The sequence below is a fragment of the Pseudophryne corroboree genome (genome assembly GCF_028390025.1).
Source record: "Pseudophryne corroboree isolate aPseCor3 chromosome 3 unlocalized genomic scaffold, aPseCor3.hap2 SUPER_3_unloc_16, whole genome shotgun sequence".
NCBI classification, from domain to species: Eukaryota; Metazoa; Chordata; class Amphibia; order Anura; family Myobatrachidae; genus Pseudophryne; species Pseudophryne corroboree.
The window spans coordinates 406,900-424,398 of record NW_026967504.1 but is presented as its reverse complement, the minus strand read 5'-3'; the positions used below and the strand labels follow the sequence as shown (position 1 = coordinate 424,398).

At 44.8% G+C, this 17,499-nt stretch overlaps 1 protein-coding gene across 1 annotated transcript in view; it reads right to left on the bottom strand.

Annotated features, from left to right (window-relative positions):
• LOC134983471 (zinc finger protein 84-like) overlaps positions 1 to 16,826 on the bottom strand; it is a 98,931-nt gene extending 82,105 nt beyond the window's left edge. Inside the window, exons 1-4 of the mRNA XM_063949142.1 lie at positions 16,750 to 16,826; positions 16,534 to 16,631; positions 16,122 to 16,377; positions 10,749 to 11,950 (exon numbers count right to left, since the gene is read on the bottom strand). Coding sequence (XP_063805212.1) covers positions 10,749 to 11,950; positions 16,122 to 16,377; positions 16,534 to 16,631; positions 16,750 to 16,783 — 1,590 coding nt within the window. The 5' untranslated portion in view covers positions 16,784 to 16,826. The remainder of the gene's footprint in view (positions 1 to 10,748; positions 11,951 to 16,121; positions 16,378 to 16,533; positions 16,632 to 16,749) is intronic.
• Positions 16,827 to 17,499: the final 673 nt, after the last annotated feature.

Genomic DNA, 17,499 nt, shown 5'->3' with positions numbered 1-17,499 from the left:
CAGTGGGACCTGCTGGACAAATGGTCCGGATCGCATCTTCAGATGCATCAGCGGATAACCCTGTCGCCACGGACAAGGGTGTCTCTCCTGTGGTGGCTGCAGAGTGCTCATCTCTTAGAGGGCCGCAGATTCGGCATTCAGGACTGGGTCCTGGTGACCACGGATGCCAGCCTTCGAGGCTGGGGAGCAGTCACACAGGGAAGAAATTTCCAGGGACTGTGGTCAAACCTGGAGACTTCACTTCACATAAATATCCTGGCGCTAAGGGCCATTTACAATGCCCTAAGCCAAGCGAGACCTCTGTTTCAGGACCAGCCGGTGCTGATCCAGTCGGACAACATCACGGCGGTCGCCCACGTAAACAGACAGGGCGGCACAAGAAGCAGGAGGGCGATGGCAGAAGCTGCAAGGATTCTCAGATGGGCGGAAAATCATGTGATAGCACTGTCGGCAGTGTTTATTCCAGGAGTGGACAACTGGGAAGCAGACTTCCTCAGCAGACACGACCTCCACCCGGGAGAGTGGGGACTTCACCCAGAAGTCTTCCACATGATTGAAAACCGTTGGGAACAACCAAAGGTGGACATGATGGCGTCCTGCCTCAACAAAAAACAAAAAAGATATTGCGCCAGGTCAAGGGACCCTCAGGCGATAGCTGTGGACGCTCTGGTGATGCCGTGGGTGTATCAGTCGGTTTATGTGTTCCCTCCTCTGCCTCTCATACCCAAGGTACTGAGAATTATAAGACGGAGAGGAGTAAGAACTATGGCCCTCATTCCGAGTCGTTCGCTCTGTATTTTTCATCGCATCGCAATGAAAATCCGCGTAGTACGCATGCGCAATAATCGCACTGCGGCTGCGCCAAGTTATTTTGCTATGAAGATAGTATTTTTACTCACGGCTTTTTCTTCGCTCCGGCGTTCATAGTGTGATTGACAGGAAATGGGTGTTACTGGGCGGAAACACGGCGTTTTATGGGCGTGTGGTTGAAAACGCTACCATTTCCGGAAAAAACGCAGGAGTGGCCGGAGAAACGGGGGAGTGTCTGGGCGAACACTGGGTGTGTTAATGACGTCAAACCAGGAACGACAAGCACTGAACTGATCGCAGATGCCGAGTAAGTGTGGAGCTACTCAGAAACTGCTAAGAAGTTTGTAATCGCAATATTGCAAATACATCGGTCGCAATTTTAAGATGCTAAGATACACTCCCAGTAGGCGGCGGCTTAGCGTGTGCAACTCAGCTAAATTCGCCTTGCGACCGATCAACTCGGAATGAGGGCCTATACTCGTGGCTCCGGATTGGCCAAGAAGAACTTGGTACCCGGAACTTCAAGAGATGCTCACAGAGGACCCGTGGCCTCTACCTCTAAGACGGGACCTGCTCCAGCAGGGACCCTGTTTGTTCCAAGACTTACCGTGGCTGCGTTTGACGGCATGTCGGTTGAACGCCGGATCCTGAAGGAAAAAGGCATTCCGGAGGAAGTCATCCCTACCTTGATAAAAGCCAGGAAGGATGTAACCGCAAAGCATTATCACCGCATTTGGCGAAAATATGTTGCGTGGTGCGAGGCTAGGAAGGCCCCGACGGAAGAATTTCAACTGGGTCGATTCTTGCATTTCCTGCAAACAGGAGTGTCTATGGGCCTCAAATTGGGATCCATTAAGGTTCAGATTTCGGCCCTGTCGATTTTCTTCCAGAAAGAACTGGCTTCAGTTCCTGAAGTTCAGACGTTTGTCAAGGGAGTGCTGCATATACAGCCTCCTTTTGTGCCTTTGGCACCTTGGGATCTCAATGTAGTTTTGGGGTTCCTCCAATCACATTGGTTTGAACCACTTAATTCTGTGGATTTAAAATATCTCACGTGGAAAGTGGTCATGCTGTTGGCCCTGGCTTCAGCCAGGCGCGTGTCAGAATTGGCGGCTTTATCCTGTAAAAGCCCTTATCTGATTTTTCATGCGGACAGGGCATTATTGAGGACTCGTCCTCAGTTTCTCCCTAAGGTGGTTTCAGCGTTTCACCTGAACCAACCTATTGTGGTGCCTGCGGCTACGAAAGACTTGGAGGAGTCCAAGTTGCTGGACGTTGTCAGGGCCCTGAAAATATATGTTTCCAGGACGGCTGGAGTCAGAAAATCTGACTCGCTATTTATCCTGTACGCACCCAACAAGCTGGGTGCTCCTGCTTCTAAGCAGACTATTGCTCGCTGGATTTGTAGTACAATTCAGCTTGCGCATTCTGTGGCAGGACTGCCACATCCAAAATCTGTAAAAGCCCACTCCACAAGGAAGGTGGGCTCATCTTGGGCGGCTGCCCGAGGGGTCTCGGCTTTACAACTTTGCCGAGCTGCAACTTGGTCAGGGTCAAATACCTTTGTAAAATTTTACAAATTTGACACCTTGGCTGAGGAGGACCTTCAGTTTTCTCATTCGGTGCTGCAGAGTCATCCGCACTCTCCCGCCTGTTTGGGAGCTTTGGTATAATCCCCATGGTCCTTACGGAGTCCCCAGCATCCACTAGGACGTCAGAGAAAATAAGAATTTACTCACCGGTAATTCTATTTCTCGTAGTCCGTAGTGGATGCTGGGCACCCATCCCAAGTGCGGATTATCTGCAATACTTGTACATAGTTATTGTTAACTAATCGGGTTATTGTTGTGGGCCATCTATTCAGAGGCTCCTCTGTTATCATGCTGTTAAGTGGGATTCATATCACAAGTTGTACGGTGTGATTGGTGTGGCTGGTATGAGTCTTACCCGGATTCATAAATCCTTCCTTATTGTGTACGCTCGTCCGGGCACAGTATCCTAACTGAGGCTTGGAGGAGGGTCATAGGGGGAGGAGCCAGTGCACACCAGGTAGTCCTAAAGCTTTCTATTTGTGCCCAGTCTCCTGCGGAGCCGCTATTCCCCATGGTCCTTACGGAGTCCCCAGCATCCACTACGGACTACGAGAAATAGAATTACCGGTGAGTAAATTCTTATTTTTTAATTAAACATAAAAGCAATGCCAGAACTATAGTACTGGTTATTATCAATTACAGAATTATATAATGTACCATGTAACATTCTGGGTCTTCTCTACTTATTTTATAGTAATTTGCAATTTTTAAACATAACCTATACAATATTTAATTTGTTTCATGAAAATTCATATTTGTATAATGTATTTTATTTCCAGCAGATAGAAACACAAGCGGGAATATTTCAGAAGGACATCTAATATTATCCCCGGATTGTGAAATAAGAGATAATGAGAGTAGACAGGATTCTCCAGGAGATAAGCCCATTACTCCAATTATACATCCAGCTCTATCAGCTGATCCCTCTGATCCTGGGAAATGTTCTCCTGATCACTCTGATATTGGTGCATCTGTTACAGCTCTGACAGTAGATACAGTGTTTCCCTGTTCTATAGATGCCAAATGTTTTACACAGAACACAAAGCTTATTACCCATCAGAGAGGTAAGGAAGGTGAGAGGTCATTTCCATGTTCTGAGTGTAGGAAATATTTTGCACAGAAATCACAACTTGCTAGACATCAGAGAAGTCACACAGGTGAGACTCCATTTCCATGTTCTCAGTGTGGGAAATGTTATACATACAAATCACTTCTTGTAATACATAAGAGAATACATACAGGTGAGAAACCATATTCCTGTGCTGAGTGTGGGAAATGTTTTACATACAAAACAACTCTTGATGCACATAAGAGAAATCAAACAGGTAAATCTCAATTTCCATGTTCTGAGTATGGGAAATATTTTGCACTGATATCAGATCTTATTACACATCAGAGACGTCACACAGGTGAGTAGCCATTTCCATGTTCTGAGTGTGGGAAATGTTTTGCACTCAAATCAAGTCTTATTAAACATGAGAGAAGTCACACAGGTGAGAATCCATTTCCATTCTCGAAGTGTGAGAAATAAATCAGCTATGTTGCACACAATAAACATCACACAGGTGAGTAACCTTTTAAATCTCCTCACCATTGCCATGCAATGTTCCTCAAAGTCCTGTCCTATCTCCTATGCTTTTTGCAATATACCTGCTGCCACTAGGTGAAACAATCAGTCATCATGCCCTTGTCTACCACTGCTGTGTAGATGATATGTCTTTTGCTCCGGGTACTGAGAACCAAATGCACATCTTAAATGGCTGTCTAGCTAAACTCCGGGTGTGGGTGATGCCAGCTGGCTGTGACTCAGTCCTGGTGAAACAGAGGTCATTATGGTAGAAGCTCACCAACAAAGGGCAGGGCTACAGTGTTGCCAATCAACTGAACTTATGTATGTGGGTATCGTAGGATTTATAGAAATTGTAGTGAGATAACCAAAAGTCAGAAACAAATAGAATTTTATGGCAAATGCTTTTTAGAAAATTGATATCCAAAAACGGTAATTGAACAAGCATCAAAAGAGGCCCTAAGTCTGAGCAGGGAGGAATTATTAGAATATAAAAATAAACCTGATAATAGACCAGAAGGGAAAGACACTTCATTAGTCATTACGAGGTATAACACTTATGAAAAGCTCATCAAAGAGGTCCTGAATAAGCATTGGAATAATTTACTCCTAGACCCCGGACTTGGAGGTGTATTACCACATGAACCTCAGGTGGTCTTCAGAAGGGCTCAGAATTTTAAGGAGGTTTTGGCTCCTAGTAAGGTCACTACAAGAGAGATGAAGAAGCCTTTAGATTGTCATGGGTGTTTTTAATGTGGTAAATGTATCATCTGTGAGCATATTGGGGGGAATTCAGACCTGATCGCTGCTTGGATTCACATCGCAAGTGGCAGGTTTTAGCCAAATGCGCACGCGTGAAGCCAGAAGTGCACATGTGCCGGGCTCGCCGTGCGATGAATGTGCAGAAATACACATGGATCTTCTGTTCATTGTCAGACAACATAGAGGCGTGGTGAAGGCGGTGCGGGGGCGTGGCTACGCAGGATAGTGAAAAGGGGCGTGAAGGTGGGTGTCTTGCAGGGGAGTGTGCTGGGGACTGCAGGCGTGGTTTTTACACAGCTGCAAAGCAAATCACTGCTAGTGCACACTGGGCGTTCACAGCTGGCGAGTAAGTCTTGGGCTGCGCACGACTGGCAAACGCTCAGCGCGGGTGTCCTGTCCGGCATCTCCCAGAGATTAGTTGTAAATCACACACACCTGTATGCAATTCATCCGCCTCCACAGCTCATTTCACCTCCAGCTCCCTCTGAGATGGTATGTCAGTTATGAAACCCTGCAACACACATGTGCAACACACACCACACCCTGCAACACACACACCACACCCTGCAACACACATGTGCAACACACACCACACCCTGCAACACACACACCTGTATGCAATTCATCCGCCTCCACAGCTCATTTCACCTCCAGCTCCCTCTGAGATGGTATGTCGGTTATGAAACCCTGCAACACACATGTGCAACACACACCACACCCTGCAACACACACACCTGTATGCAATTCATCTGCCTCCACAGCTCATTTCACCTCCAGCTCCCTCTGATATGGTATGTAGGTTATGAAACCCTGCAACACACAATCTGCAACACACACAGCACACCCTGCAACACACATGTGCAACACAATCTACACACGTTTATTTCCAAATATTACATGTTTACTGCACATGTACAACATGTGTTGTTTGACAAGCAATTGAATACAATACACACAACTGGTTATGTTATTTGGAAGGCCCTCTTTCTGTGGTCACATTGCTTTGAGTTGTCTATCAAACTGAATTGTACACCCAGAATACACATACTGTATTTCTATATCCCACATACATGCCATGTTTTCTTGATTAATACATTTGTGTGTGTTCCATAACACAACATTCCCACCATAATGCTCCTTTACGGTGACCATATGAACCCTTTTCCTGCCTCACACATGGATTACACAGGTTCTGGCTGACTTCACGTCTACATTTCAGCTGGTAACTGTGCTGCAGATCTGTAACAATTGTGTTTCCTCTTTTCCATCTTGCGGAGATGTAATAAATTAGAATTGGGGAGGAAAAATAAGAAGTCATCTGTACCGTTGATGCACTTGGACAGAACCAAATATATCATAAGAAATATCCTTTATTAAATATACATTAAAATGAGACATACGTTGATATGTTTATCCCAAACTTGCAGTGAAACATAAGGTTTCAAATCACAAAACAAACATGTGAATAGAAAAAAAAAAGAAATGTGAATGAAAGATTAAAAAACGTGTCCAAGTGTGATTCTTTGCAGTACCGATTTCACAAAATAATTTCGCTATGTTGTAAATATTCAAATGACTTGATGGTGTGATGTTACAAAATATCTATTCAGTCTACAATATGACCACTAGAGCTTGTCATTGGTATACCATTCACTAAATATAAATTAACCCCCAGGAAATCTTCCCTGTTCACAGAGTTATAAGGGTAAGTGATTGTAACAGTCTTATCAACAACAAGCTAAGGAGTTAAAGTGTAGATTGGAAAAAAGTGGCTATGACAGTAAGAGAATTGAGCCAGCACTGGGTGATGTAGAGGTTCTGGACAGAAAAAACTCTATTATTAGGTAATGATATAAAACATCATAAGAAAGGAAATTATGAATGGGCTTTTATTACTGGTTTTAACACACAACATAAGTTATTAGAAAGGTCTTTTAGAAAAAATTGGAACATCCTAAAAAAGGACCCAATAGTTGGGGATGTAATTCTAGACCACCCTATTTTTATTGATAAAAAAGCCCCGAATCTGAAAAACTCCTTGGTAAGAAGTTATCTCCCACCAAAAAGGAGAGAGGCAGGATTTTAACAAAAGGGTTTCACCGATGCGGTATTTGCATCGGGTGTAGGGAAATAAAAAATGACGGTTCCAAGAAATTAGATTCAATATGCATTAATGGGAAAACTGCCAAAATACATGATTTTATTACTTGTAATGTTAAGAATGTTTTATATTTTATTGAGTGCTCTTGTCATTTATTTTATATTGGCCGTACCACCAGACCACTCAAAGTACGAATAAGCGAACATTGCAGAAATATAAAAAATGGATTGACTACACACGCTCTGTCTAACCACTTTAAAATCCATCACAACAAATCTCTAAAACACATCATTAGATTTGCGGGTTTTAAATTAATTAAATGCACCAACAGACAAAGGGATATTATGTCGATTTTAGCGAAAAATGAAATGCAGGCTATATATGAATTTAATACACTACACCCATCTGGACTGAATAATGATTTTGAATTGAAATGGTTTTTATAATTTTTTAATAAAATTTATTTTTATGCATTTATTTCTGGATATTTATGTATGTCTTTTAAATTCTAGCCTATCTGGACAGAAGCCAAAAAGAAACTCTCTTACAGTCCTCTATGTTTTAATTTTGGACGTATGATCTACGAGGGCTGATATGATTGTGAAGAGGCACTTCCGGGTTTGGTCGGCAATCCTGCTCCCAGAATAGTTGTCGGAAGCAGGGATCGTCTAAACCACATCACTTCCGGTCTTGGTTGGCGCAACAAGGCGGGCCTCAGTTCACCATGGATACCATCGGCGGGGCTGGCGGAAGCCGGTGCCCGAGACTTCCGGTTGGCGTACATGCACTGGGGAGGTAGGCGGAAGCGGGGACTAGACATCACCAATAAGGGAAAGAAATAGTCCTTTCGATAAATGCGATTGGCCTCTACAGCCTCCCCGGAAGTGACACGACGCAATCATGATCAGCCCCTTAATATGATTGGAGGAGAGTGTAACTATGGGAACACACAGCTGTTCAAAATAATTGCACAAAAACGAGGATTGGTTGAACATGTTTAAATTCTGGATCATCAGACTGCCCCTCATCTCACCTTGAAAAAGACCTGCAGCAAAGCAGGTGGAAACGCGTTGGTTATTGAGGGATCAGCAGTGGACCTTGCAGCTTCTGTGGTACATTTGGGTTGCAGAACTTTTGCCAAGAACGGAGTCCGGTCAGCTTATCCAGAGAGGCGATTGGACATTTTAAGAACTTGTTTGAGAACTATTTCATTGGTTCTCAGACCTGCTGGTAATTTTTCTGACTCCCCTCATACTGAGACTGTGCTTGTCCTTTCTTGTTATATTTGCATATCTATGTCATGTTTGTATGTCAGTATTAAAGTGTTGTTACTGTGCTACACATGATATTCCTTTCTCTTTTTCACATGTGAACCTGTGAATTGAAAAATATTCATTGAGGAAAAATTACTCCTGGCTATCTATTTTCAAGATAAGAAATTCTTTTATTGCTTCACCTTGTTCACTATTATGCTGGATTTGTGATTTCACTTAGTCACTCTAATAAGTTACGCTCATCATTAGCGCCTGAGGTAATACATCCCCACCAGCCATATATACCCTTGTTACTTTGGCGTTATCTGGAGAAAGACTCCGCGGGGTTTGTTTTACTTCTGGGCTGCTTCATTTTTGGTTTGTTGTGCGATTCCAGATTGTCCAATTAGAACATTCCTATATTGTATGCAGTATAGATACTGCCAGTCTGTACACTGTCATTCACAATGAGGCTGGTATATGCGCTGTACGAAAATTACTGACAGGCAACCCGTTATATGTTGGTCCAGATATTGAGTTTGTACTAGATCTTCTAACTATGACGCTAACATATAATTATTTCATTTTCGATGGCAGGTTTTACCTGCGGACAGCAGGTTGTGCAATGGGGTCCCCTGTGGCCCCATCATATGCAAATGCTTACATGTTCTCTGCAGAGCAAGATCTTTTTCAGTGACAGGTCTGTCTCGGAATCCATCATCATGTACTTACGGTACATAGATGACGTGTTTGTCATTTGGTCACAGTCAGAGATGTTCCGGGAATTTATGAATTTTCATAACTCTACGGAACATCCGATCAAATTTACCTTTCATATCAGCAAAGAGTGTGTCAATTTCCTTGATGTACTAGTACAGTGTAAGGAGGGCATTTTGTCCACCGACCTGTATCACAAAAACACTGACAGCAATACGCTGCTTCACTTTGAAAGTTTTCACCCCCTCTCATGCAAATTGGGTTTACCCTATTCTCAGTTCCTGCGGGCGGTGAGGATTTGCAGTGATAAATCCAAAGCTACCATACAAATTGACAACATGATTAGCAAATTTAGACAGAGGGGATTCACTCTTGAAACGTTGTTTGCGCTAAGAACAAAGCTCTCAATATGAATCGGGATACTTTATTGGCCAAAAAAGAGAAAAAAATTGTCAGCACCCGGTTTCCATGGGTTAATCACTATAATGTTAACAGTAGGGCAATTGCCAAAACTACCAAATCCCTGTGGCCCATGGTAGAGACTGACAAGGATCTGAATCTTATGGGAACAACCATCATGCCCACATACACGAGAAGTTGTAATTTACATGACTGGCTAGTCAGATCTGATGTGACTGGTCTGCACTCCAAACAGAGTGAACAAAACATCTTTTTGTCTTTACAAAAAGGTTACTTTAGATGCCTTGATTGCACTACATGTAGATCTCTCCTTACTGGGAGCACGTTCAGGCATCCGTTCAGTGGAAGAAAATACATCATTAAGCATAGGGTCACGTGCACTACTAGATTTATTATATATCTTATCAGCTGCCCATGCGGATTGCATTATGTCGGTGTAACCGACTGTACACTAAGGGAACGTATGGCTAATCACAAATTGGCCATTCGAAAGGCCATACAAAGTGGGACTAGTGACCAGCCGGTCGCTCTGCACTTTGCCCTAGCCAAACATAACATCGCCTGTTTAAAATATATCATTATAGATCACAAACCTGCGAATCTGAGAGGTGTGAATAGATCACTTTATTGCAGAAAGAATCCAGATGGATTCATGAGCTGCAAACTCTTTCTCCCAAAGGCCTTAACGAGTCTCTTGGTCTTCATTGCTTTTTATAATGGTGTATAGATGTGGTCAGCAACCTTTATATTCATAATCATCTAGAAGTGTGTATCTACATATGTGATCTGTATTTATTACATGGCATCTGTACTTGTTCCTGGTTTGTTTAAATTGTTTTGTGTATAACAATTCTTGTTTCTATGTTTCAGTTTGTATCTATTATGAAATCTCCGGTAGGCGGGCGGCATGAAGACGTCATCTGTGGGCGTCAGAACGCTGCAACCACGCCGAAATTCATTGCACATGAGGGGGTATATAAGGAATGTCTGTTTGTATTTTCTGTGACCTGAGTGCCGCCCATTGCTTTGTATGTTTGTCCCGTCGCTGCATGGGTACCGGACTTTAACTCATGTCGTGGGAGTGCTGCCACAAATTGACTTATATATATAATTGTGCCCAAGGCTGATTATTGCATCTACAACAGATATAGGGGCTTATGTGATAGCCTGTGAGATACAGATGTGGGGCGACACTGGCACAGCTGCCCATATGTAAAGTGGCACTCATTATTTGGCAGAGCGGAGGTGTAGCAGGAACATGACAATCAGACCGTATCCCTATCATTAGGTAATAAGCGCTCACCCCGTCACCTCCAGGATGGTACTCCCACACTCCTCTGGGCAATCCAGTTCCAGAAACTACTACTCATGCTAGAAAGTGACTCCCCTCCCCTCACACAATGACAGCAGGAGATCTTACAGAACAGGTAACAGGGAAACAACAGAAACATAAAACTACAGGTATAAGATGTAATGTAACACAAGTGATAGATGTGAGAGGTCACATAGAGCCGGGATCAGGATACGTTGTGTAATGAGAGGTCAGAGAGAAAGCTTCCCCCATGTTGGTTGGTAACGCCTTGCCCTTTGTAGGTGTGACTTCTCTCATGTCTAACAAGATTTGATTTTTGTATAAAACATTTCCCACACTCAGAACATGTAAATGGTTTCTCACCTGTGTGTATTCTCCCATGTGTAACAAGTTCTGATTTCTGTACAAAACATTTCCCACACTCAGAACATGGAAATGGCTTCTCACCTGTGTGACGTCTCTCATGTCTAACAAGTTGTGACTTAACTAAAAAACATTTCCCACACTCAGAACATGGAAATGGTTCTTCACCTGTATGACTTCTCTCATGTCTAACAAGTTGTGACTTATGTATAAAACATTTCCCACACTCAGAACATGGAAATGGCTTCTCACCTGTGTGACTTCTGTGATGTGTAACAAGATATGATTTCTGTACAAAACATTTCCCACACTCAGTACATTGAAATGGTTTCTCACCGGTGTGTTTTCTCTCATGCATAACAAGATGTGATTTCTCTAGAAAACATTTCCCACACTCAGAACATGGAAATGGTTTCTCACCTGTATGACTTCTTCTCTCATGTCTAACAAGATGTGACTTATCTATAAAACATTTCCCACACTCAGAACATGGAAATGGCCTATCACCTGTATGGATTTTCACATGTCTAAGAAGATGTGATTTCAGTGTAAAACATTTCCCACACTCGGAACATGGAAATGGTTTCTCACCTGTGTGACTTCTCTCATGTATAACAAGAGCTGATTTTTGTATAAAACATTTTCCACACTCAGAACATGGAAATGGCTTCTCTCCTGTGTGACTTCTCTCATGTCTTACAAGAAGTGATTTGTATGTAAAACATTTCCCACACTCAGAACATGGAAATGGCCTCTGCCCTGCCTTAGCTGGCTGATGGGTAATAAGTTTTGTGTTCTGTGTAAAACATTTGGCATCTATAGAACATGGAAACACTGTATCTACTCTCAGAGCTGTAACAGATGCACCAATATCAGAGTGATCAGGAGAATATTTCCCAGGATCAGAGGGATCAGCTGATAGAGCTGGATGTATAATTGGGGTAATGGGATTCGCTCCTGGAGAATCCTGTCTACTGTCATTATCTTTTATGTCACAATCCGGGGATAACTTTAGATGTCCTTCTGAGATATTCCTGCTTGTGTGTCCATCTGCTGGAAATAAAATACATTATGAAAATGTGACATTTTCCTGTAACATTAATCTTATAATGAAAAATGTCTGTTTACTATAAAATGAGTAGACGAGACCCAGGGTGTTACAGTGTATAATATATAATTATATAAGTGACATTATTACATGTAAGCATTGCGGTTATGTTTATTATTTTTTTAAACTAGAACGATTGGACTGGAGTATAACTAACACTGAGAGATCACATGGGATTACTACAGGTGACATGAGCTGCTGCCATAATGTCTACTTGAAGAAGCCCAAATCTTTCTATCAGTAGCTGGAAGACTTCCTGATGTAGGGACCAGTCCCTTGGAACATCCTGCCTCAGTCTCAGCTATTCGGCCACTGTATACTCCTAGCCTGATACACGGAACGCGTGAGGTGACTCTCTCTACACAATATATCATCTTTCCCACCTCTGCCATAATCCAATTGCTTTCCTGGCACACCCACTGTCTGAGAATACTCGGAGATGCTTCTCCAGTAACTACTGATGGAAACATTGATCTACTGTCCATGCTGCTCTGATGTACATTACATTTATGTGACACATCTCTTCCCGTGACTATATACCTTATACTATCGTCCTGTAACACACAGTGATATGATGTGAGGGGAGAGCAGGAGTATAATAGGGGCTGATGGCTCCTGATATATGAGATACACCAGAGAGTGTGGGGAGGAGACTGGTCAGATCTCTGGGCTGGTAACACATAGTGACATGATGTGAGGGGGAGAGCAGGAGTATAATAGGGGCTGATGTCTCCTGATGTATAAGATACACCAGAGAGTGTGGGGAGACTGGTCAGATCTCTGGGCTGGTAACACAGTGACATGATATGAGGGGGAGAGCAGGGCTGCTGGCTCCTGATGTATGAGATACACCAGAGCGTGTGGGGAGGAGACTGGTCAGATATCTGGGCTGGTAACACACAGTGACATGATGTGAGGGGGAGAGCAGGAGTATAATAGGGGCTGATGGCTTCTCATGTATGAGGTACACCAGAGAGTGTGGGGAGGAGACTGGTCAGATCTCTGGGCTGGTAACACACAGTGACATGATGTGAGGGAGGAGCAGGAGTATAATAGGGTATGATGGCTCCTGATGTATGAGATACACCAGAGAGTGTGGGAAGGAGACTGGTCAGATCTCTGGGCTGGTAACACACAGTGACATGATGTGAGGAGGAGAGCAGGAGTATAATAGGGGCTGATGGCTCCTGATGTATGGGATACACCAGAGAGTATGGGGAGGAGACTGGTCATATCTCTGGGCTGGTAACACACAGTGACATGATGTGAGGGGGAGAGCAGGAGTATAATAGAGGCCGATGTCTCCTGATGTATGAGATACACCAGATAGTGTGGGGAGGAGACTGGTCAGATCTCTGGGCTGGTGACACACAGTGACATAATGTGAGGGGAGAGCAGGAGTATAATAGGGGCTGATGGCGCCTGATGTATGAGATACACCAGAGAGAGTGGGGAGGAGACTGGTCAGATCTCTGGGCTGGTAACACAGTAACATGATGTGAGGGGGAGAGCAGGAGTATAATAGAGGCTGATGGCTCCTGATGTATGAGATACACCAGAGAGTGTGGGGAGGAGACTGGTCAGATCTCTGGGCTGGTGACACACAGTGACATAATGTGAGGGGAGAGCAGGAGTATAATAGGGGCTGATGGCGCCTGATGTATGAGATACACCAGAGAGTGTGGGGAAGTGACTGGTCAGATCTCTGGGCTGGTAACACAGTAACATGATGTGAGGGGGAGAGCAGGAGTATAATAGAGGCTGATGGCTCCTGATGTATGAGATACACCAGAGAGTGTGGGGAGGAGACTGGTCAGATCTCTGGGCTGGTAACACACAGTGACATGATGTGAGGGGGAGAGCAGGAGTATAATAGGGGCTGATGGCTCCTGATGTATGGGATACACCAGAGAGTATGGGGAGGAGACTGGTCAGATCTCTGGGCTGGTAACACATAGTGACATGATGTGAGGGGGAGAGCAGGAGTATAATAGGGGCTGATGTCTCCTGATGTATAAGATACACCAGAGAGTGTGGGGAGACTGGTCAGATCTCTGGGCTGGTAACACAGTGACATGATATGAGGGGGAGAGCAGGGCTGCTGGCTCCTGATGTATGAGATACACCAGAGCGTGTGGGGAGGAGACTGGTCAGATATCTGGGCTGGTAACACACAGTGACATGATGTGAGGGGGAGAGCAGGAGTATAATAGGGGCTGATGGCTTCTCATGTATGAGGTACACCAGAGAGTGTGGGGAGGAGACTGGTCAGATCTCTGGGCTGGTAACACACAGTGACATGATGTGAGGGAGGAGCAGGAGTATAATAGGGTATGATGGCTCCTGATGTATGAGATACACCAGAGAGTGTGGGAAGGAGACTGGTCAGATCTCTGGGCTGGTAACACACAGTGACATAATGTGAGGGGAGAGCAGGAGTATAATAGGGGCTGATGGCGCCTGATGTATGAGATACACCAGAGAGAGTGGGGAGGAGACTGGTCAGATCTCTGGGCTGGTAACACAGTAACATGATGTGAGGGGGAGAGCAGGAGTATAATAGAGGCTGATGGCTCCTGATGTATGAGATACACCAGAGAGTGTGGGGAGGAGACTGGTCAGATCTCTGGGCTGGTGACACACAGTGACATGATGTGAGGGGGAGAGCAGGAGTATAATAGGGGCTGATGGCTCCTGATGTATGGGATACACCAGAGAGTGTGGGGAGGAGACTGGTCAGATATCTGGGCTGGTAACACACAGTGACATGATGTGAGAGGAGAGCAGGAGTATAATAGGGGCTGATGGCTCCTGATGTATGAGATACACCAGAGAGTGTGGGGAGACTGGTCAGATCTCTGGGCTGGTAACACAGTGACATGATAGGAGTGGGAGAGCAGGAGTATAATTAGGGCTGCTGGCTCCTGATGTATGAGATACACCAGAGCGTGTGGGGAGGAGACTGGTCAGATATCTGGGCTGGTAACACACAGTGACATGATGTGAGGGGGAGAGTAGGAGTATAATTGGGGCTGCTGGCTCCTGATGTATGAGATACACCAGAGAGTGTGGGGAGGAGACTGGTCAGATCTCTGGGCTGGTAACACATAGTAACATGATGTGAGGGGGAGAGCAGGTGTATAATAAGGGCTGATGGCTCCTGATGTATGATATACACCAGAGAGTGTGAGGAGGAGACTGGTCAGATCTCTGGGCGGGTAACACACAGTGACATGATGTGAGGGGGAGAGCAGGAGTATAATAGGGTCTGATGACTCCTGATGTATGAGATATACCAGAGAGTGTGGGGAGGAGACTGGTCACATCTCTGGGCTGGTAACACATAGTGACATGATGTGAGGGGGAGAGCAGGAGTATAATAGGGGCTGCTGGCCCCTGATGTATGAGATACACCAGAGAGTGTGGGGAGACTGGTCAGATCTCTTGGCTGGTGACACACAGTGACATGATGTGAGGGGGAGAGCAGGAGTATAATAGGGGCTGATGGCTCCTGATGTATGAGATACACCAGAGAGTGTGGGGAGGAGACTGGTCAGATCTCTGGGCTGGTAACACACAGTAATATGATGTGAGGGGGAGAGCAGGAGTATAATAGGGGCTGATGGGTCCTGATGTATGAGATACACCAGAGAGTGTGGGGAGGAGACTGGTCAGATCTCTGGGCAGGTATCACACATTGACATGAAGTGAGGGGGGAGTGCAGGAGTATAATAGGGGCTGATGGCTCCTGATGTATGAGAAACACCAGAGAGTGTGGGGAGGAGACTGGTCAGATCTCTGGGCTGGTAACACAGTGACATGATGTTAGGGGGAGAGCAGGAGTATAATTGGGGCTGATGGCTCCTGATGTATGAGATACACCAGAGTGTGTGGGGAGGAGACTGGTCAGATCTCTGGGCTGGTAACACACAGTGACATGATGTGAGGGGAGAGCTGGAGTATAATAGGGGCTGATGCCTCCTGACTCCCTCACAGGGCAGATACATTTCCCTCATTAGTTGTACTGACAGAGGAGGGTGTAGGATAAGAGATTGTTGTAGTGACTGAGGAAGGAGAATACGTAACTCTGTTCTGTAATAAATGTTTATTACTCACCTGTGCTGATATCTGTAGGGATCTCCTCCTCCTTACACTGCTGATCACCCCTCACATACGTCTCTTCTTCTCCCTCTATATCTTCTGCCTTTATATCAGTCACATACGTCTCTTCTTCTCCCTCTATATCTTCTACCTTCATATCAGTCACATACGTCTCTTCTTCTTCCTCTGTATCTTCTGCCTTTATATCAGTCACATACGTCTCTTCTTCTCCCTCTATATCTTCTGTTTTAATATCAGACAGAAGTTGTACCTAAAAATAAAAAAAACACTATAATGACATTTGCATACAGTCAGATTAAACTGAGGTGAAACATTATAATATCAGTGTATAAGACACACAGCTTCTCTACAGATCATATAGTGATAGTCACTTTGGTATATTGGGGAGACCCTAAATCCCACCTACATGATCCTCCTGTGGGATCCTGTGATTCTCCTCTGTACAATCCTGGGAATACAGAGGACGGGGACATCTCTCTGGGGTATCTCTGTTACTGGGCCCATCTGTAGGAGACACACAGTGACTGAGTACAGTGTATATATGTAAATATCAGATGATGTGTGTATATAGGGGCCCCCATACCTGCTCTCCCCTGTACAATACATGACAGTCTCCTCTTACCCAGTGATGTGAGGGGCCGGTGATTCTCCATCATCACGTCCTTGTACAGACCCCTGTGTTCCTCTATATACTCCTCCTCCTGCATGGAGACATAGTGACATCCTGACACCTTATAGACACACAGTGATACAGTCATCACCCAGACACATCCCCTGGTGTTACTGTATAATGCCCCTTTTCCAGCAGTCACCTCTCCAGTCATCACCCAGACACGTCCTCTGGTGTTACTGTATAATGTACCATTCCCAGCAGTCACCTCTCCAGTCATCACCCAGACACTTCCTCTGGTGTTACTGTATAATATCCCATTCCCGGCAGTCACCTCTCCAGTCATCACCCATACACATCCCCTTGTGTTACTGTATAATGTCCCATTCCCGGCAGTCACCTCTCCAGTCATCACCCAGACACGTCCCCCGGTGTTACTGTATAATGCCCCATTCCCAGCAGTCACCACTCCAGTCATCACCCAGACATGTCCCCTGGTGTTACTGTATAATGTCCCATTCCCAGCAGTCACCTCTCCAGTCCTCACCCAGACACGTCCCCTGGTGTTACTGTATAATGTCCCATTCTCTGCAGTCACATCTCCAGTCATCACCCAGACACGTCCCCTGGTGTTATTGTATAATGTACCATTCCCAGCAGTCACCTCTCCAGTCATCACCCATACACATCCCCTGGTGTTACTGTATAATGTCCCATTCCTAGAAGTAACCTCTCCAGTCATCACCCGGACACATCCCCTGG